Source organism: Gorilla gorilla, chromosome 6, assembly GCF_029281585.2.
Source record: "Gorilla gorilla gorilla isolate KB3781 chromosome 6, NHGRI_mGorGor1-v2.1_pri, whole genome shotgun sequence".
NCBI lineage: Eukaryota > Metazoa > Chordata > Mammalia > Primates > Hominidae > Gorilla > Gorilla gorilla.
In genome coordinates, this window is record NC_073230.2 from 13,133,956 (window position 1) to 13,155,739 (window position 21,784).

General features: G+C 44.1%; 1 protein-coding gene across 2 annotated transcripts in view; it reads right to left on the reverse strand.

The window, feature by feature from the left end:
* Positions 1 to 21,784, reverse strand: part of RNF216 (ring finger protein 216) — a 164,238-nt gene that overhangs the window by 81,413 nt on the left and 61,041 nt on the right. For both annotated transcript variants that reach the window (XM_031013013.2, XM_031013012.2), the window contains exons 10-13: positions 17,793 to 17,843; positions 16,144 to 16,281; positions 13,806 to 13,954; positions 12,852 to 12,930 (exon numbers count right to left, since the gene is read on the reverse strand). In XM_031013013.2, coding sequence (XP_030868873.1) covers positions 12,852 to 12,930; positions 13,806 to 13,954; positions 16,144 to 16,281; positions 17,793 to 17,843 — 417 coding nt within the window. The remainder of the gene's footprint in view (positions 1 to 12,851; positions 12,931 to 13,805; positions 13,955 to 16,143; positions 16,282 to 17,792; positions 17,844 to 21,784) is intronic.

Genomic DNA, 21,784 nt, shown 5'->3' on the forward strand with positions numbered 1-21,784 from the left:
TCTCATCTCTTAAAAAACTGAACAAGCCACAAAACAGGACATTCGAATAAGGGTCTTTCCAGTCCCCAAGACTGAACTGGAAAGCAGCAAAGCAAACCAAAACAATGAGAGCACAGATAAAGCTAACACTGAAGACAGCTAGAGTTTTTGACTTGTTTTTTTTAAAACTAACTTTTTATTGTAGAAAATTTTAAACATATACAAAAGCAGAGGATGTAATGAACCCTATGCACCCATTATCGTGTTTAATAATGATCGACTCATAACCAATCTGAGCTTATCTATACCCTACCTGTTCACTCATCCCTCCTCCTTCAGTATAATTTTGAAGCAAATCCCAGATTACAAATCTTTTCATTTATAAATATTTCAGTTTGTATCTGCAAAAGATAAAGACTCTTGAAACTAATGCAGCATATCAAAATTACACCTAAAAACACAAATAACAATGAGAAACCCTAGATTTGACTCCTGATGCTGTCACTTACTAGCTGTGTGACTTTGAGCAGATAAGGAGTAAAAAGCCCCTAAAACCCAGGAAGAGTTTTATTAGCAAATACCTAGACCTCAGCCTGTTTTAACTATGATGCCAAACTCCCTGCTCAAGCTATTCTTCCCATACTGACCCTGATGATCTGACAGAATTGAACACTAGCTTTTTGTTGTGTTCCTCACCCACTACCTCAGCAGATTGGATTTTGTTTCTCATCACTGCTCTGCATTACCAAGGATATTCACAGTCCATCTTCCCAGGGGAATTGTACAGAAACAGAGCACGAACTGTTATTTAGTTTCAGAAGAGATGGCAGGGACTGCTGCCTTAGCCTGTTACACTGGACATGAAGGGCAGCAGGCTTTCTGGGGCTGGGTGGTTGATTCCACTTGCAGTGATGTACTGGCCACAGATACAGACACACATTTTCTAACTGTGGTCTGTGGGAAGGCCATGTGGCCTCTGGGGACTGGAGATGTGACAGAGACCCTCTGTATTCTTTATCTTTGTCTCAAAGTCAGGGAAGACACTGAGGAATAAAAGGCCTTTTACGTTCTCAGCTACCACATTGCAACTGGAATCTGACCTTGAATTCAAGAATAAACACAAGAAATTCCACCCAACAGCAGCTTCAGCTTAGGCTTTGCTCTCATCTTGCTCGATGCCCTAAACACTCCTCTTTGCTACTGTTCCCCTTCTCCACATTCCCCGCCCTGACACAGACACCCACGGGGACAGGGGGTGTTTTCATGCTTGTGGTATTACCATAGCAACAATTTCTCTTCTACCTGGAAGGCTGGAAACCCTGCAGTGCTCTGTGCTGAGAATGCAAAGAGGGAACACTATCACTCTGCACCTCAGCACACACCACGAGCCGCACACGTGCACTCACACACAGCCCCTTCTCAAGGACATCACAATGAGATCATGACAACAAATCAGGATGCTGACCCCTAGCAACACAAAATCAGTGCAATGACAAAAAGGAGGTAAATCATTTCTTATAAAAAGATATTTTGTAGGTATCAATTCTTGAGGGATTTTTATTGTGAAATTTCTAACATGCATCTCTCCCTTGATGAGGCCACAGACACAGAAAAATGTCATTAAATTATTTTAGTAAAATATACAAAGGAACTTAATAGGTGGTGTGTGGTTTCTAGAAAGAGGGCCACTCCAAGCTTCTGATCCCCACAGGCCGTGACAAGCCTAAGAAGCAATAGCTAACTAGTACACAAAACCACAAAAAGAGCCACTATATTTTAATTAAGTACCCATAGAAACTCATTAAAAATCCACAGAGAATCTTTTTCTGTGAGTACTACAGACAGTGTGTTTTAGTAGAGACCAAAAATAACAACAACAAAGAGACAAGTAGGTGTGTCCTTCCACAAGGACAGTCCAAGGTGAGCAGCCCTGGCATCCAAGCCTGCCCGCTGCCATGGGTGGGCAGGATGACCAGTGCCCTCCTAGTAGGACAAAAACTCATGCCCAATGCACCAAGAAGACAAACCCTGGATTTCCATCTCTCCACTGCGACTAATTCGGAGTTCTCTAGTATAGTGTATCGCCGTCTTTGTTTCTAGGCCCCTCCTGTACTCATTTCTTTTGAATGTCATACCTGAGATTCTAAACCTCCTGAGTAGGAGTAAGAAATCAACATGAAACCTGAGAGAAGGAGCACAGCAGTGCTGTGGACAGAGAGTGCAGACCCTGAGAGTGGGAGCACACACACGACGGCCTCCCCCAGCACGTGGCTCTCCCCAGGTTGCACAGGGCCTTTCTCTGAACTTGAATAACGTGGACTAAAGGAGAGCTGTCATTTCTTATAGAATGTAACAGTTGGCAAAAAAGTCAGCTTGAAAAATCTACCCCTTTACATGGCAGAACACTGGGGAGCTGGTAGAAATGAGTTGAGTGGTGAGTGATGAGTCATCTTCTGCTCCCTGATGGGATTTTCCACCTGCCCACTTTAGGGGAACTCCATGCTCTCGTGGCAGCAGGTTCACAAAACTGGAGGCAGTTCCCCCTTTCTAGGATCTCCGTTCATCTCCTGAGGCCGCACATCTGCACACACCATCCTCACTGGGCAGTTACTACTTCGTGACACAAAGTGCCAGGCACTGCACTTGATGCTTTACCCACGCTGTTTCCATTGGTTTTGCACAAAAGCTCTACGAGGTAGGTGCAACCGTTCTTATTGTACAGGGAAAGGAAATGTGGCTTAGGGAGATCAAGTATTCACCCTATGTCACAAAGCTAGTGAGTGGAGGAGCTAGAATTAAAGCATAAGTGGGTTTAATATCAAAATCCCTTGTCTTAACCACTGAGCTATACCGTTTCCCTCACTGTGATGCAGCAACAGCCACGCATTTCACTGCCATTCATGGCCTCACAGCACCCAGTGCTGTGCAGAGTTGCACATCAATCAACACTTCACGTAAGGGCTTCAAAAGAACTGTTGAAACAGACAACTTACTATGAAAGCCCAGCAAAAGACGTGTCCCAAACAATGCCTCTTCATGTGAATGGAACAGGAGGTTCGTGACTGGTCTCCTGAGAAGGTGGAAACACTAACCCAGGAAGGCAGCTCAGGACCAGAAGGGAGCACCAGGATGTTGTCTGGGACAAGGAAGAGCCAGGCCCATTTCCTAGAGATCAGGGAGGTCGGCAACATCTGAGGCCCCAGGTCGCTGCCAGGTCCTCGGAGCCCACGCTGACTCTATACTTCCTTGGCTCTGAAATGCAGGTGGGTGTGGGCTCTGCCACCTGCCGGGGGGTCAGCAGTTGCCTCTGCGAGTTTCGAGGGGAGAAACCTGAGGGGCTGCAGCAGCCCTGCAGAGGGAGTGGGAGTGGCAGCATAGTCCATGTTCACTCACAGCTCCCAGCCTCCTCCAAGGCGGGCCAAGGGGAGAGGCAGGTGCTTCTACCATTAGCGTCTGACATGAGGGATAAAGTAGCTGAAATACAGGGGTAAAAAACTATTTCCGTAGGGCCAAGTGGAAACAAAAATAAAATTTTTATTCGTATTGGCGTTTTGTTATAATGCGTATGTATTTTTACCTTTCCCTATTTCGGGTTGTCAGCTCTCTCCCTTCTGAATAATCACTGAAACAGCAAGCATGGTATTTGACTCTTAATGGGAAGGCAGGGTGGGAAGGGAGGCAAGCAACATTTGCCTTTTATTATTTTTCTTCTTCTTTAAAAGAATCTAACAAACACATCTACTCTATGCTGTATTTACTGTGCTTCAATAGCAGGTAAGGGAAGAGGATGTGCTTGCGTGTGTAATTAACCAAAACCTTCCCAGGATCAAGAAGTCTGTGATGAATAGATTCACTATGCTTTTAAATTTTAAAAAGTGAAATCTGAAAAAAGTACTCAGACACAAGTAGAGTTAAAAATCCTGAAGCCTCCTTGCTATGACGCCAGCCCTGCTCAGTACTTGATGGAAGGGAGGCTCACAGGGATGGTGTCTGCGACCCACTCTGAGGCTGTTTTAAGGCAAGGAGGCTTCCCTTTGAGTTCTCAGCTCTGCCATTTCCCATCACCTGACTTTAAGCCAGTGTCTATTTTGTAGGGCTGCTGTGGGGACCAATATGAGCTGAGAGCTCTGCCAGGCACCCTACATGATATACCTGTAAGGGAGCGTCCTTCTGCGGCCTGAACCTGAAGCTCTTCAGAGGGACCCATGCTGGGCTCTGAAGGAAGTGACTCACCTTGGAGGAGCAAGGGCAGGTCACATTCCATGATGAGAAATGCTCACACCACCCTCCTTCATATTTGACTCACATCATGCAGCATGGACTTCCACTCCAGTAAATGAGTCCTCATTTGTGGGCTTAAAAATCTTTTTGTTACCCAGATATTTGGTTCTTGTCAACGCTACTTCCTGAATAAAGGTCTTCCCTGATAGTAGGAACAAGCGGCCCAAGCTTCATTCATCTCTAGATAAATGTGAAGGCCTGTGCTCAGCACAGGAGTCAGCTGACTGGCTGGGCCCCAAATTAGAGTGCTGTTAATAAGTGCCAACCACCCGCCATCACAGCTGGAGCTGCCCTGGCACTGATAGCTGGTCCACACTCATTTACATTCTCTTCACGCAGCCATGCAGCTACTGTAGGAGGCTGCAGATGCCTGTTTTTAAATCAACAAACTGGTTCACTGCAGATGTGAATTTTGGTTGTATTTCACGGCTGTAAAGTTAAAAACAGCAAATGCTACAAAGAATAGGATGGGAACCTAGAAAGGGCAGAAAAACAAGCAGGGAAGAAAGCTGGCAGGTGAGAAAGGATAAATAAATACAAGTGACATTGGGAAGAGATGGGTGGTTACACAACCACACACACATTTGCAGTTTCCACGAAAAGACTACACCAGATGTTCTTCAGTTACTCTGATTAAACTCTCACCACCTGATGGTCTCTCGTCGTTAGCGCTTGCTTCATGAGTGTGCCTAAACCTCCACCTTGTGGCCCTAAGTTTCTGGAAAACTTGACTTACACAGCTCTGAGTTTATAAAGCAAAGTTACGGCTGTGGCAAGGCAGAAAAGACTCAACAGTGAAACTTCTGACCCTAAGAATACATATTCCAGAAGCATCACCTTCAAATCTCCTTTTATGTAACACTCTTCAGTCTCACACCAAACACACCCAATTCATTCCTAACAGCAGCACACTGAAAACAAACTAATGAATTCTTTATCTGAGAACACACAAGGGAGCTGAGAGCCTTGACAAAAGCATTCCATCATATCCATGAAACAAAGACTCTCTCCATTTCATCAAAGATACAGTGTCTTATTCTTCAGGGATTCCAGAGGAATGATTCCAGCCATTCAAGTCCTCCTCCAGAGACGGCATTAATATAAACGCCTCATTTCAGAGCGACAAGTTCCTGAAAAGCCAACTGGAATTTATATTACTGGCAAAGACACTGCAATGAGAAAGCAGGTGCCCTTAGTCTCACACGGGTCAAAATTAGCTTGTGGCTCATGTCTTAAATATCAGGAATCCTCAAGGATTAGCGACTGCTTTAGCCATCTTGCTAGAAAGAATGGCATAAGGAGAATATGCACAACTGAGAAAGGTAAAAGCGTATGTGCTAATAACATGGACTTCTTAGATAAAGTCTAAATGCACGTAGCGATTTGCTTTGGTACTGAGCCTAAAAGAACTGTGTCAATTCTGCTTACAAAACAGTGTTTTGCTGACACATACTTTTCAAACACCCAAGAGGAAGAAAACCCTTTCCTCATGGAGCATCTGTGCCACCTAGTGGCAACTCGTTCCACAGCCCACAAATAAGGACAGAAGATTTAGGCATAAACTCTCCTTTCTCATCCAAAGGACAAGGTGGGGACTTCTCTCATTCCTCTGGTGGTCACTGAGCCAGCTCCACCAGGCTGTCACTGCCTCACGTCCCCATATAACATTTTTCACTTTATTTTCCATGATGGGCCAAACACCTACAATCCTTACCCTAACATTAGAAACTAAAATATGAATGCTGTTATCCATAGGTGAAAGTCAAGTTCTGAAACATACTGTAATCCATCATGTAATCATAACACACATTCTCTCCACTGCAAAACGTTGCTGAGGGGCATAAAAAGATGTGAATAAACGAAAAAACATACTTTAAACTTAGCATGGCCCAGCATTTCTAAGCTAATAATAATCTCCCTGATGGGCACCTTACCCCTCTCCTCCTCTTTCCTCCTTTTGCTGCTCATTTCAGACTCCAAAATCTTTTTCCAGCCTAGATCTCTCCCTGTGTTACTGACCCGGATCACTGATCTAGGGTCACTGATTTATGGAGCACCTACTATGTGCCAGGCATTGTAAAAACACGTACACACTGGATGTCTCCCCTAAAAACTCAACATGTCCAAAACAAAAGTAATCTCTCCTGAATCTTTTGGATTCCATTTCCAGTTTTGTAAACAGCATCATCAACTACATAGTGGTCCACACCAGACAAGCCTGTGAGACCTCTGGCTTTCTCCCCACCTTCACATGCAACACATCACCTTCTAATCCTCTGCCTCTCAAATCTGCTCCTGTTCTCCAACTCCAAGGGCAGTTATGGTCCTTATGATCCTTATCAGTCAGGATGTGCTAGGTTATGCTGCTGGAACAAACTCAAACCTCAGTAGCTCAAAACAGACTTTGTTCTCACTCATGCTGCACATCCCTCTTGGCAGAGGGAAAAGAAAATGAACCATATGCCCTTTAAAAAAAACTGCGGTAGGCTGGGCACGGTGGCTCACCCTGTAATCCCAGCACTTTGGGAGGCCAAGGCGGGCAGATCACCTGAGGTCAGGAGTTCGAGACCAGACGGACCAACATGGAGAAACCCCGCCTCTACAAAAATACAACATTAGCCGGGCATGGTGGCACATGCAGGTAATCACAGCTACTCGGGAGGCTGGGGCAGGAGAATTGCTTGAACCCGGGAGGCGGAGGTTATGGTGAGCCAAGATCATGCCATTGCACTCCAGCGTGGGCAAGAAGAGCGAAACTCCATCTCAACAAAAACAAAAACAAAACAAAACAAAACAAAACACCACTTTGGGAGGCCGAAGCAGGTGGAGGATCACGAGGTCAGGCGATCAAGATCATCCTGGCTAACATGGTGAAACCCCGTCTCTACTAAAAATGCAAAAAATTAGCCGGGAGTGGTGGCATGTGCCTGTAGTCCCAGCTATTCAGGAGGCTGAGGCAGGAGAATCGCTTGATTCTTGAACCCGGAAGGTGGAGGTTGCAGTGAGCTGAGATTGCACCACTGCACTCCAGCCTAAGCAACACAGCGATACTCCATCTCAAAAAAAAAAAAAAAAAAAAAAAAATTGTGGTGAAAACACACAATACAAAAACTACCCAATTAACACATTTTTAAGTGTACAGGGTCTGTTAGCAAAATGTTGTACAGCTGATCTCTAAACAACTTCATCTGGCATGACCGAAACTTCCCACTGCACAGTGACTCCCCACTTTGCCTTCTCCCAGCCTCTGGCACCCAGGGTTCTACTTTGTGTTTCTATGAGTCTGACTACTTTAGATCCTGCATTTAAGTGGAATCGTGCAGTATCTGTCCTTCTATGACTGGCTAATTGCACTGAACACAATGTCCCTCAAGGTTTATCTGTGTTGTTAGTATGTGCCAGGAGTCCCTTCTTTTCAAAGGCTGAATAATATACCAAATTTTAACCATTCATCTGTTGACGAACATGTCAGTAAGTGGTTTCCATCTCGTGGCTACTGTGAATAATGCTGCAATGAACACAGGAACATGCTGAGATCCTTTCTCAAAGGATCTCAATTCCTTTCCACCGGCTGCCTTTTCACTCTGTTGATGGTTTCCTTTGCTGAAAGCATCTTAGTAGTCACTTGCCTGTTTTTTGCTTTTGTCACCTTGGTTTTGGTATTATACCCAGGAAATCATTGCCAAGACTGATGTCATGAAGCTTTCCACCTATGTTTTCTTCTAGTTTTTATAGTTCCAGGTCTTACACTTAAGTCTTTAATCCATTTAAAGAGTTGATTTTTGTGTTATGATATGAGATATGGTATCAGCGTCTAAGTTCATTCTTTTGCATGTGGATATTCAGTTTACAGAGCACTATTAATCAGAGACTACCTTTTCCCCCGGTGGGTGTTCTTTGCACCCTTGTTGAAGATCAGCTGATCATAAATGTGTGGATTTATTTCTGAGCACTGTATTATGTTCCACCGGTCTACATGTCTGCCTGTTTAAATTACTGTAGCTTTGTAATGTTTTGAAGTCAGGAAGTGTGAGGCTTCCAGCTTTGTTCTTCTTTCTTAAGATTGTCTAGGATATTTGGGATCCTTTGTGGTTCCATATGCATTTTAGGGATGTCTTTCCATTTATTTATGTCTTCTTTAATTATTTCAGCAGTTTTTTATAGTTTTCAGTGTATAAGTCTTTACCCACTCCTTGGTTAAGTTGTTCCTAAGTATTCCAACTTTTTTGATGTATTATAAATTAGATTTTCTTAATTTCTCTTTTTGGAGTGTTTGTTAGTGTACAGAAACGCAACTGATTTTTATGTGCTAATTTTGTATCCTGCACCTTTACTGAATGTATTAATTCTAACAAGTTTTTTGTGGAAATTGCAGATTTTTCTATGTATAAGATCATGTTATCTGTGAACTTGCATGGATATAGATGCTTTTGCTTTTTCCTGCCAAATAGCTCCAGTTAGGGCTTCCAGTGTTATGTAGCATGGAAGTGGTGACAGTGATATCCTTGCCTTGTTCCTGATCTTAGTAAAAAAAAAGCTTTTCAGTGTGTGTGTGTGGTTTTTGTTGTTTTTTTTTTTTTTTTTGAGACAGAGTCTCACTCTGTCACCCAGGCTGGAGTACAGCGGCACAATCTCTGCTCACCGCAACCTCCACCTCCCTGGTTCAAGCGATTCTCTCCTGCCTCAGCCTCCCAAGTAGCTGGGATTACAGGCGCATGCAACCACACCCAGCTAAATTTTTGTATTTTTAGTAGAGACAGAGTTTTGCCATGTTGGCCAGGCTGGGCTCGAACTCCAGAATTCAGGTGATCCACTTGCCTCGGCCTCCCGCAGTGCCAGGATGACAAGTGGGAGCCACCATGCCCAGACAGTGTGTTTAGTTCTCATACTTTGTGAATTTTCTTGCTGTTTGTGATTTCTAAGTGTATCGCCTTGTGGCTGGAAAAGATACTTGGTATGACTTTGATCTTAAATTTGTTAAGACCTGTATTATGATCTAATATTCTCCATCCTGGAAAATGTTCCATGTGCAACAGAGGAGAAAAAGTGTTTTCTGTGCCTGTTGGCTAGAATATTTTGTATGTGTCTGTTAGGTCTATAGTGTTGTTCAAGTCAGCTGTTTCCTTACTAATCTTCTGCCTGGTGGTGCTAACAATGATTGAAAGTGAGGTATTGCAATCTCCTACTATTTTTGTGTTATTTTTCCCTTCGGCTGTCAATATTTGCTTCACATATTTGGGTGCACTGATGTCGGGTGCATATACAGATGGTCTCCAACTTACAATGGTTTTACACTTTTTGACTTTACTGTGGTGTGAAAGTGATACACATTCAGTAGAGACTGTAATTCAAGTACTCATACAATCATTCTCTTTTTCACTTTCAGTACAGTATTCAATAAATTACATGAGATACTCATACTTTATTCTAAAATAGGCTTCCTGCAAGATTTTGCTAAATCATAGGCTAATATAAGTGCTCAGGCTTTTGTTTTCCTTTTTTCAGGAGCTTGCAAGCTCTTGCTTCTTCTGGTGCCTGTCTGAGGTACCACAGGCTCCCTGGAGCTGCTGTAAGCTGCCCAGCTCTTTTTTGGCCTCAGCAGCTCCAAGGCATCTAGAGTAGGTTGGGTTCTGCCAGCAGTGAGTTGGGTGAGACAGAAGCCAGTCCCTCAGGCAGCCCCTTGAGAAGCCCAAATGCTGAACACATGCTCTACTCTTCCCTGGACCCAAAAAGCAGCCTTCGAGGTGCACTGGACTCTGCCTACTGTACCGTGGGTCCTCTGGGGCAGTACAAACCACCCAGCTTTCTCTTGTTCTCAGCAGCCCCCAGGGACCTAGACCATGCCAGGTCCCATCAGTGCTTCATCGAGTGAGACAGAAACGAAAGTCTTGGGCGGGCTCCAGAAAACCTAGAATGCTGGACTCATGCTCCAACTCCTTCCCTCCCGAGAAGAGCAGGGAGAGGGCAATGAGAAGTCAGTACGTGCTAGTTTCACCATCCCATTTGTCCTCAGAGGTCCCCAACCTGGTGCCCTTTCCTGTGAGACAAGACAGAAACCAGTCCCTTGAGCAGCCTCCTGAAAGGTCTGAATATTAGATATATGTTCCAGTCTTCTTTTTCCTCCCCAGAAAGATGCCAGGGAGTTGGGAGCTTCCTCCCAATCACATGGTGCTGTGCCGGGGGGAGGAGCTCTGGAGAGCCAGCGTCACAAATTCCCCAGCCTTTGATGCAACTGGTTTCTGGATTTCTCACAGAGAGAAATGGTCCTTCCATTGTTGTTGAACTGTTCTCTCTATGGGAAAAAGAGGGTCTGGGGCTTTCTCTTCTGTCATCTTGACATTACCCCACACCACATGCCTTTACGGCTTTTTCTGCAAGTGATCTAACTACTCACATGTTCCACTGACCACAAGAAGCTACATGGCTACCTCCAAGTTCAGCAGGCCATGTATATTCCTCCCATAGACAAACTAAAACATATGTGGTGTTCCTATTTGGGATCTTAAGAGCCCCTGGGAAGCTCCCACCAACATGCCAAGTTGATACTCACTAGATGCTGTTCCAGACTCATGTGTGCCCTCAGGCTTTTATTTTTTAATTTTTTCTCTTTTAAAGACAGAGTCTTAGTCTGTTGTCCAGGCTAGAGTGCAGTGGCGCAATCATGACTCAGTGCAGCCTCAATCTCCTGGGCTCAAGTGATTGTCCTGCCTCAGTCTCTTAAGTAGCTAGGACTATGGGCACACACCACCATGCCTAGCTGAGTTTTAAAATTTTTTTTGTAGAGATAGGGTCTATGTTGCTCAGGCTGGTCTCGGACTCCTAGTCTCAAGAGATCCTCCTGCCTCAGCCTCTCAAAGTGCTGGGATTACAGGCATGAGCCACTGGGCAACAAATGCAGCTGCTTTTAAATGTCTTCAGGCTGGGGGTGGTGGCTTACACCTGTAATACCAGCACTTTGGGAGGCTGAGGTGGGCGGATCACTGGAGGCCAGGAGTTCAGGACCAGCCTGGCCAACATGGTGAAACCTCATCTCTACTAAAAATATAAAAGTCAGTCAGGCGTGGTGGCGCATACCTGTGATCCCAGCTACTTGGGAGGCTGAGGCAGGAGAATTGCTTGAAGCCAGGAGGCGGAGGTTGCAGTGAGCTGAGATCGTGCCACTGCACTCCAGCCTGGGCAACAGAGTGAGACCCTGTCTCAAAATTAAAAAAAAAAAACGTCCTCAGAGAATAATGGTCTCTCCTCTTCTTTGGCCTTCCCAATTGTATATAAGCACTTTCACTGGCAGACCTTCTTTGAAACCTTACCAGGAAATGTAGTTCCCAGCTCCTTCTAAGCAACTCATGAAGACCCAAGCGGCTGTGCAGTGCTGTACATTTCTCACCTGGACTACTCAATAGGCAAGTAGACTTTCCTTATATTTTACCTCTCTCCACCTCAGGACAGTGTGCTGCATGGGCCTGCCCCTACTCAGCTTATGAGCCTCTTTCACACTCCTAGCACCAGTAAGCGTCCACATTGCTGCCACTCCCGAGGCCTAGAACATTTCTCCATCTCCACTCCACTCCCCTCCCACCCTTTCCATCCTTTGGCTACTTCCTCCTTATCTGCTGCATCTTAGCGTAGGCATCACCTCCCCAGGCAGTCCAGCACCTGACCCACTGGAAGCACACAAGGGACAGGCTAGCACTCTGCTTTCTTACGAGCTGCAAGATGCCAGCGACTGTTGTGACAATTGTTATAGCAACAGCCTGGGATGCGAACATATAAAATGGCCAGAAATATTAATGCTGAAAACAAAAGAAATAAAGTTTTGATCCATTAGTTTAGTTTATTCTTCCTTTTCTAATCTCTACCTTAATTTCTTTACTCTCCCCAAGGCAAAGATATTGCAGCGTTCAACTCTAATCATGCAATTTTAGAAAAATGGCTTAGAGCGTATTTGTCTAGGTGGATGCTAATATTCACTAAAAACTCTAAGTGGCTTTTAAATAGCTGAAAAATTTTAAGACATTCTTAGTTCACAGGGCGCCAAGTTAAAGGGAACAAAGATCTGCAACAGTAATGCACCTAGACAGCTCTGCTCCCACGTAATATAGTCAGTTCTTATGAGGAGAAACAGTCAAATAAATAACCTACCAGATGTGATGGAGATGCCACTACGATGCCCAGTTCCTTAATCAAAGAAGCGTCGTTTGGACTTTGAAAATGGCAAAAGGTGTGTGTGTGGGGAGGGAGGGTAGCAGGGGCTATTTGAGCACAGGTGGTGAAGAGAGCAAGCAAGAAAAATGCTGACACAGTGGAAGAAAAACTAAACACTTCCCACTTTACATTATAGTATCTGTCCTAAAGAAGATGATACAAAATAGGAATCCAGAGCTTTGTAACTGGAGTGGCAAGAGTGGCTGCCATCTCAGTAACCATGTCAACCATTACTCACAAAGTACTCATTCTCATTTGCTTATGAAAAGGAAAGCACTCAAATCCTTCTTATACATCAGCAGTCAGGTAAACAGCAGATATTTGGGCCATGAGGGCAGCCCATAATACCATAATTCGATATACATCTAGAAAAAAATGTGCCTCCCTACCTTTCGGCAGTGAGGATTAGGACAGCTGAACCTCTTCACATCACTGTCCAACAGAGCCGGAAAGCTACAGGACGGGCACCTAGAGTCAGAACAGCAGAAGTGACATTACTTCAAACATTAAAGCCTGATCTGGTTCCAGCTCCATGTGGCTGTTCATATGAAGATGGAGTTTTGAGCTGGACATTCACATCCCCTTTATACTCCTTAGTTTTCCTTAAAAACACAGATTGAACCTCTTCTTTGTGCTGGCTCTTATCAGGAAACATAAGCACCACATGAGGTCCTGACTCAATATAAACCACTCAATAAACATGTCCCAACCTTAATGAGAACTCCTTGCATATACCGATTTCCCTCCAGCCCAGGGCACCATGATTGTATCTACGGGCCAGAAGATTAGGGGTGCCAAGATATGTAGACAGAAGTTTGAGCTACAGTCTGGGCGCGGTGGCTCACGCCTGTAGTCCCAGCACTCTGGGAGGCCGAGGTGGGTGGATCATTTGAGGTCAGGAGTTGGAGACCAGCCTGGCCAACATGGCAAAACTTCGTCTCTACTAAAAATAAGCTGGAATGTGGTGGTGCACGCCTGTAATCCAGGCTACTCAGGAGGCTGAGGCATGAGAATTGCTTGAACTCAGGAGGCGGAGGTTGTAGTGAGCCAAGATTGCACCACTGTACTCCAGCCTGGGCGACAGAGCGAGAATCCACCTCAAAAAAAAAAAAAAGAAGTTTGAGCTGCAGATTTTTCCATTAATAGAATTACTGGTTACTCAATGGTTCTGAGGTGTAAAAAATAAAAATAAATAAGTAAAATTATGGATAATCTTATTTCTCAGCAAGAAATGTCAAAAAACCTGGAAGATAAACACAATTTTCATCATCTGATTCAAGTGCCCAGGTAGTTTTCACAATGGGGAAGGGTTGGCGGATGGCACGCTCTGCCTGAGAACGAACCTGACAAGCTCGTCAGCGTAGGCTGCCGCAACCTCCTCCTCGGCTTTTCGCTCATAGTACTTATACAGGATGGTCTGGGGGAGCACCTTCTCCAGCTCACTGGTTGGGAACGAACACGTGCAGCTGCCTTCCATGCAGCTGAGCTCCAACTAGAAAAAGGCGAAAAGGCGAAGAAAAAAAATCAATACCATTTATAGAAAAATAAAAAGCGTCAGTGGTTAAAAACATAGATCCTGAGACAACATAGCAAAGATCTCTCTGCCTGTTCGTCTCTGAGAAATCACACTTAAATCATGGAAACCATGAAACAAAAATCCAGTACATCTTTGATATCACTAGAGGACCTCTATTAGCCCAAATCACAATCCACAAAGACTGAAAGTGGCAGAAGGGCAAATGGCTTAGCAGACCACACACGGAAGCCCATAGCTTAGGGTCTGAAAAGGAGATGCTGGGGAGAAGTTGTTCCCCTCTACAGATATTAGAAAGCTGGAGACCCTCGGGAAAGCAGAGCTGAGTGGTGAGGAGGGGCAGGGACTCAAAGTAATAAACTGAAAACAGGGACATGGGTGGAGCCTCTAGTTCCTACCCCCTTCAGAAGGAATTGGCTGACTCTGAGAGAAATGAGGAAGATCTCCTGAACAGTTGGACCACAAGGCTATGGACTGGAAACCAGTCATAGAGGAGAGCAGAGCTGAGGGGTGGCCTGAAGTCAGAGTCTGAAATGGAGTCTGCATAATGAACAGAGAACTCTCCAGACCCTTCCTCCCCCTCAGTTTCAGAATGTTGGAAAATGGGCTCACACCCACCAGGCAGGAGGCAGACTGAATCACCCCACGGAAGAGACTTCAGAGCCATTCAGGTTCATAATATAAAAGCTAACTGGCTCCTATGCACCTAGAGTCAAACTCACTGGTCTATAAGCCCCACTACTCACACAGCTTTCAAACAGCTCTTAAACATGAACAAAAAGTGTCAGACATGAGGAATGCTTCCCACATGAAAGACAAACACCAAAGAAAACAAATGGAAAAAGACGACATCTTAAAAATAACTAGCTAAAATTCATGAGGCATTTACCATGTGTCAAACAATAAGTTCATTAAACTCATCACCTCATTTACCTTTCAAAACAATGCTATGATTATTTCCATTTTACAGAGGAAGAAACAGTGGCTTAAGGAATTTAAATTGCTCAAGATCACAGGGCTAGTATGGCTGATGGGGGGCATGGCCCAATGCATTCTGCTTGACTCCAAAGGTCACGCTCTTTGAAAAAACATAAACTTTATTTATTTATTTTTCTGAGACAGAGTCTCGCCCTGTCACCAAGGCTGGAGTGCAGTGGTGCGATCTCAGCTCACTAAGCCTCCCGAGTAGCTGGATTACAGGCACCCACCACCACACCTGGCTAATTTTTGTATTTTTAGCAGAGATGGGGTTTCACCATGTTGGCCAGGCTAGTCTCGAACTCCTGATCTTGTGATCCACCCAACTTAGCCTCCCAAAGTGCTGGGATTATAGGCATAAGCCACAGCGCCTGGCCTATTTTTCTTTTTTAGAGATGGAGTTTCACTCTTCTTGCCCAGGCTGGAGTGCAATGGCACGATCTCAGCTCACCACAACCTCTGCCTCCCAGATTCAACCAATTCTCCTGCCTCAGCCTCCCCAGTAGCTGAGATTATAGGCACGCACCACCAGGTCTGGTTAATCTTGTATTTTTAGTAGAGACGGGGTTTCTCCATGTTGGTCAGGCTGGTCTTGAACTCCTGACCTCAGGTGATCCGCCCACCTCGGCCTCCCAAAGTGCTGGGATTCCAGGCGTGAGCCACCCGGGCAAAAAGTCATCTTCTTAATCACTGTGTTAATTTTCTATTGCTGCTGGAACAAAATACCACAAACTCAGTGGTGTAAAACAATGTAAAATTCCCATACTATGTTTGTTATGCTGGTGTCCAGAGAAACTGACTTTGGAGCGAGAAATATGATCTTGTGTAAAGTAAGTTATGTTATTTTAATATATATTTAATCCAATAGGCTGCAAGTTTCTCTCTTTCTGAGGCAACCTTCCCTCTGATTACGAATAAGATGATGAACGAAGCAGGTGCTCCTCTGCGGCTAGGCGTGGGAGTGTGGAAGAATTCTACTGTGCCCTGAAAAGAAATCTGCTGTGCTCAGAGAACCCACATAATCACATACATCAGGTAATGCACACATAAGCATACCAGCAGAACTCCACCTCACCCTCAAAGAGGCACTTACACTTATCTATCAACATGGTCTCCTTAGACTCCAGGAATGTGTCCTATATACATGGGACATATTACACAGTTCTTACCTTTCCAGATCCAAAGACTGCCTCTTGGGCGTATCTGATGAGACACTCTTTGCAGAACAAGTGAGCATCTGCGCACTGCGTCAGCTCCTCGAATGGAAATTCCCCATAGCAGCAGCGACACTCAATCAGCTGGCCGTCCTGCAGGCAGTCAAGAAACACACATGAAATGTCCTGCACTTAAGGAGAGGGGGAGCCTTGTCTCCCATCCTCATCTCTCTGCCACCCCCCACACAAATTCTGAGGTAAAGCAACCCATTTTAGGGGCCATAAAACAATGATATCCTGTTTCATGCTGTATAAATCTAGCTCAAGATACTAACACAATATTAATCCATACCTAAAACAGCGAGGTTTTCATGTTTTTTTTTCTGGTATTCTTCAGAGTAATTCTTTATATAAAGTTATCATATTCAATCCCATGGTGCAAAGGGAACTAGAACATCTGTACTCAGATGCTAATATAAAAAGCAAGGATAAGGAGTACGAGATGTTGCCCAAAAAACTTTCAAAAGTTGAATTTTGTTCTTGTCATAAGGAGTGTGAATGGGTCATATCGAGGTCTGCGCTTTATTTTAAGGGACTATTGAAGCTATAACTAAAGCAGCAACCTCAAGTAATGTACCAGGCTATTGACTCCTTTTATTAACTATAGCAACTGATCCAATCACCAACTCATTCTTTTTTTTTTTTTTTGAGATGGAGTCTCACTCTGTTGCCCGGACTGGAGTGCAGTGGCACGATCTTGGCTCACTGCAACCTCTACCTCCCAGGTTCAAGCGATTCTCCTGCTTCAGCCTCCCGAGTAGTGGGGATTACAGGCACCCGCCACTATGCCCAGCTAATTTTTTGTATTTTTAGTAGAGACGGGGTTTCACCACGTTGGCCAGGCTGGTCTCAAACCCCTGACCTCGTGATGTGCCTGCCTCGGCCTCCCGAAGTGCTGGGATTACAGGAGTGAGCCACTGCATCCAGCCCCATTCTTTTATTTATTTATTTTTAATTTTTATTAGAAACGGGGTGCTGCTATGTTGACCAGGTTAGTCTCAAACTCCTGGGCTCAAGCAATCCTCCCATTTTGGCCTCTCAAAGTGCTGGAATTACAGGCACGAGCCACGGTGCCCGGCCACCAACCCATTCTTAATACCACATTAGAAAGGGTCAGTAGCCGGGTGTAGTGGCTCACACCTGTTCCCAGCACTTTGGGAGGTTGAGATGGGTGGATCACCTGAGGTCAGGAGTTCAAGACCAGCCTGGCCAACATGGTGAAACCCCGTCTCTACTAAAAATACAAAAATTAGCTGGGCATTTTTTTTACATACAGAAACCCATCTTGCCCTGAGGTTAGACACATCTCTTTAACTCTAAAGTGATATCTAAGTTGTAAACTTTCCTTTATGAGTCTATCTGATGAATGTCAGGTAATGATTTTTAACAGGAACATCTATTATCTTCCCTTCAATTCTGATTCAGTGTGGTGTAAGAGTGACTATACTAGATCACGTATCTGACTATAACTTGGCTGAACTGCAAACTCACCAAACAGGAGGTTATCCAAAAACAAATTTGCCATCAAAAATGCTGACAAAACATGGTAAGAGAAAACAGCCCATGAAAATGCCCAGAATAAACAAGGTGAGATTTCAAACTACCTTTTGATACTGTTCTTCATTCATCTGTAGGGCAAGCAAAAAGTCTTCGTGCTGAAGAACAAAAAAAGCACACATTCAGACACAAATTTAGTAAAAATGACACTAACCATTTAGTATTTATTTCCATAAACATAACTCCAGTACTGTGATCTCTTCAATTACACAGTTTAGCAGTTCAAAAAGGTTACCTGTGAATACATTTTAAGTGGATCAGAGAGCTAGAAAATACAGGACAATATTTAAGTATGACTCAAAATGTAGAATAAATAAGGGAAAAGGCTGACACATAAAACACTTTGAACAGCAAAGAATACCATCAACAAAAACAAACTGAACAAATAAAAACTAAGTTTGGCCGGGTGGGATGGCTCATGCCTGTAATCCCAGCACTCTGGAAGGCCGAGGTGGGCAGATCACCTGAGATCAGGAGTTCGAGACCAGCCTGACCAACATGGAAAAACCCCATCTCTACTAAAAATATAAAATTAGCTGGGCATGGTGGCATGCACCTGTAATCCCAGCTACTTGGGAGGCTGAGGCAGGAAGATTACTTGAACCTGGGAGGCAGAGGTTGCAGTGAGCCGAGATCGCACCATTGCACTCTAGCCCGGGCAACAAGAGTGAAACTCCATCTCAAAAAACAAACAAACATACAAAAACTAAGTTTAACAACAGACTTCGCTGGCGAGGCTGTGTGGTAGTGGGCACCCTCACACATTACTGGTGAGAATGCAAAACAAGACAATCACACTGGTGGGGCACTGGCACAGAGTCATCAATGCCACTTCCAAGAGTCTAACCCAAAGATGCACCTGGGCAGAAACAGGGAATGATGTATGCACAAACTTATCATGGCACTATTTATAATAGTAAAAACCTGGAAACAACCCTAAACATCCATCAATAGGGGAAGGACTGAATAAACTGTGGTATTACATAAAATGGTATACCAGCCAGTTTCAAAAAGGAAAGAGAAAAATCCCTATGAATTGCTGCAGAGTGACTGCCAGGATGCATGATTAAATGAAAAATGCAGTCGCAGAAGAGTCTGCCAACATTTGGGATTACATTAAATTATTTATGAGACAGAGTCTCACTTTGTCGCCCAGGCTGGAGTGCAGTGGTGCAATCTCAGCTCACTGCAGCCTCGACCTCCCAGGCTCAAGAGATCCTCCCACCTCAGCTTCCCAAGTAGCTGGGACTACAGGTGTGAGCTACTACACATGGTGGCACACACCTGTAATCCCAGCTACTTGGTCTGCTACTATCTGGATAAGAAAGACAGGTAAATAAAAATACGTATACTGATTTGCTTTTCCATAAAATAAGGAAAGATAAACCAAAGACTAACAATAATGGTTATATATAAACAAAGCGGGGGGCCAGGTGCAGTGGCTCACGCCTATAATCCCAGCACTTTGGGAGGCCAAGGTGGGGGGACTGCTTGAGGTCAGGAGTTTGACACCAGCCTCATCAACATGGCGAAACCCTGTCTGTACTAAAAATACAAAAATTAGCCAGGCATGGTGGCACGCACCTGTAATCCCAGCTACTAAGGTGGCTGAGGCAGGAGAAGCCCTTGAACCCAGGAGTCAGAGGTTGCAGTTAGCCGAGATCCTGCCACTGCACTCCAGCCTGGGTGACAAAGCGAGACTCCGTCTCAAAAAACAAACAAACAAAATGCGAGAAAGGGACAGGACAAAAGCTAGATATTTCTGAATATTCCTTGTTTTATAGTTTTTATTTCAGAACTAAAATTTTTACAACATTAGACAAAAAAACAAAACCAATTCTCTAAAAGTTCAAAACAAACAGAAAGAAATAACCCACCCTTTTTTTTTTTTTTTTTGAAACAGAGTCTTGCTTTGTTGCCCAGGCTGGAGTGCAGTGGCATGATTTTGGCTCACTGCAACCAACCTCGACCTCCCAGGTTCAAGCAATTCTCGTGCCTCATCCTCCCAAGTAGTTGGGATTACAGGTGTGTGCCACCATGCCCAGCTAATTTATTTTTAGTAGAGACAGAGTTTTGCCATGTTGGTCAGGCTGGTCTCTAACTCCTGATCTCAGGTGATCTGCCCACCTCGGCCTTCCAAAGCATGTAATCATGCTGGGATTACAGGCATGAGCCATCCCACCCGGCCAAACTGAAGTTTTTTTAGTCTTGAACTCCTGGCCTCAAGTGATTGCCTGCCTTGGCCTCCCAAAGTGCTGGGATTACATGCATAAGCCACCGTGCCTGGCCAGAAACAAATAAACTTGTTTATCAAGTTAATGGTATAAGCACCGAGATTTATTTCAAGTGACTTTAAAATATTTTAAATATTGAATAATGTTATTAATGTTATTAAGAACCAAGACTTTTAGCATCAGAGAAAAGAAAATAAAGTTGGCAGGGCATGGTGGTGCATGCCTGTAACCCCAACAATTTGGGCGGCTGAGTTGGGAGGACGGCTTGAGGCCAGAAGTTCGAGACCAGCCTGGACAGCATGGGGAAACCCAGGCTCTACAAAAAAAGCTAGCCAGGTGTGGTGGTGCACACCTGCAGTCCCAGCTACTCAGGAGGTTGAGATGGAAAGACTGCTTGAGCCCAGGAGGTAGGTTGAAGCAGTAAGCCATGATTGCATCACTGCACTCCAGCCTAGGTAACACATGGAGCTCCTCTGTCAAAAAAGAAAAGAAAAAAGCAAAGAAGGCACTTTGGAAAATTGCTGAGTCCAGGTCTGAGAAAGCAGAAGCTGAAACGGGGTCATTTGGCTGTGCCCAAAAGCTAAGATGTTGTCAGAGACTACAGGGGTCGGGTTAAGAGAGACTAACTTGAAGGGGCAGCCAATAGTCAGAGATGGGACAATGTGAATATCACCAAGAATAAAAGACTACAATGAACTACATTCATCAATTTGCCAATACTTTAAATACTTATCTGATAAGATTGTGATATCAATGAATGTCATTCTATAACAGATGGATCAAAACAATAAATTCTAATTTCTGCTTAAAATCTACAATTTTGGTCAAAAATAATCACTTCATTCATTTCTGAGAAAATGCCTGCCAAATACCTATTTTGAATAATCATAGTTTTTCTGTCACTTTTTTCCAAGTAAAAAGTGGCCAATGCAGCTGCTTTGTGGCTCAATTGCGTAAGTGCTTTTCTCATACCTGGATATAAGACAAGCTTCATATCCTGGGATGTAGCAGAAGCACTTTATGAAGACTTCATTTTATTACACAGAATATTGAAAAGATGTTTTCAATGGTCAAAACTTGGTAAAATAATTTTTACTGCTTTATCAAAGACATTTTCAGGTGAAACTGGTGTGTCTTAAAAATGTAAGTGCATGGTGGTGAAGAAAACAATGATTATGAGGATGGCTCTATGCCACTGGCCTGATTCATGCCAAGGCACCACTGCTTTTGTTCTGCTGGTACAAATTCAATATGGTGAAAAAGCAAATACAGTTGAGCTTGATCAACAGAGATGTGAACTGTGGGGACCCACTTATGTGCTGATTTTCTTCTGCTTCTGCCACCCTGAGACAGCAAAACCAACACACCCCTCCCTCCTCAGCCTACTCAACGTGAAGACCATGAAGATAAAGACCTTCTCATGCTGATCCACACTTCCATTTAATGAATATGAAATATATTTTCCTTCTCATTTTCTTAATAACGTTTTCTCTAGCTTACCTTATTCTAAGAATACAGCATGTAATACACAAAACATACCAAACGTGTTCATTGACTATTATGGGTAAGGCTTCCTGTCAACGGTAGGCTGTTCACAGTGAAGTTTTGGGGCAGTCAAACATTATATGCTGACTTTCAGCTGCACAGGGGGAAGCACTCCTAACTTTCATGTTGTTCAAGGGTCATTGTAATGTCTTAGCATAGTTATAAGAGGTTTGACCTCGCAGACCCCCAAGAGAGTCTTGGGAAACCCAGGGATCTCTGGGTCACACTTTGAGAGCCACTGGTTTAGAAGATACTTATTA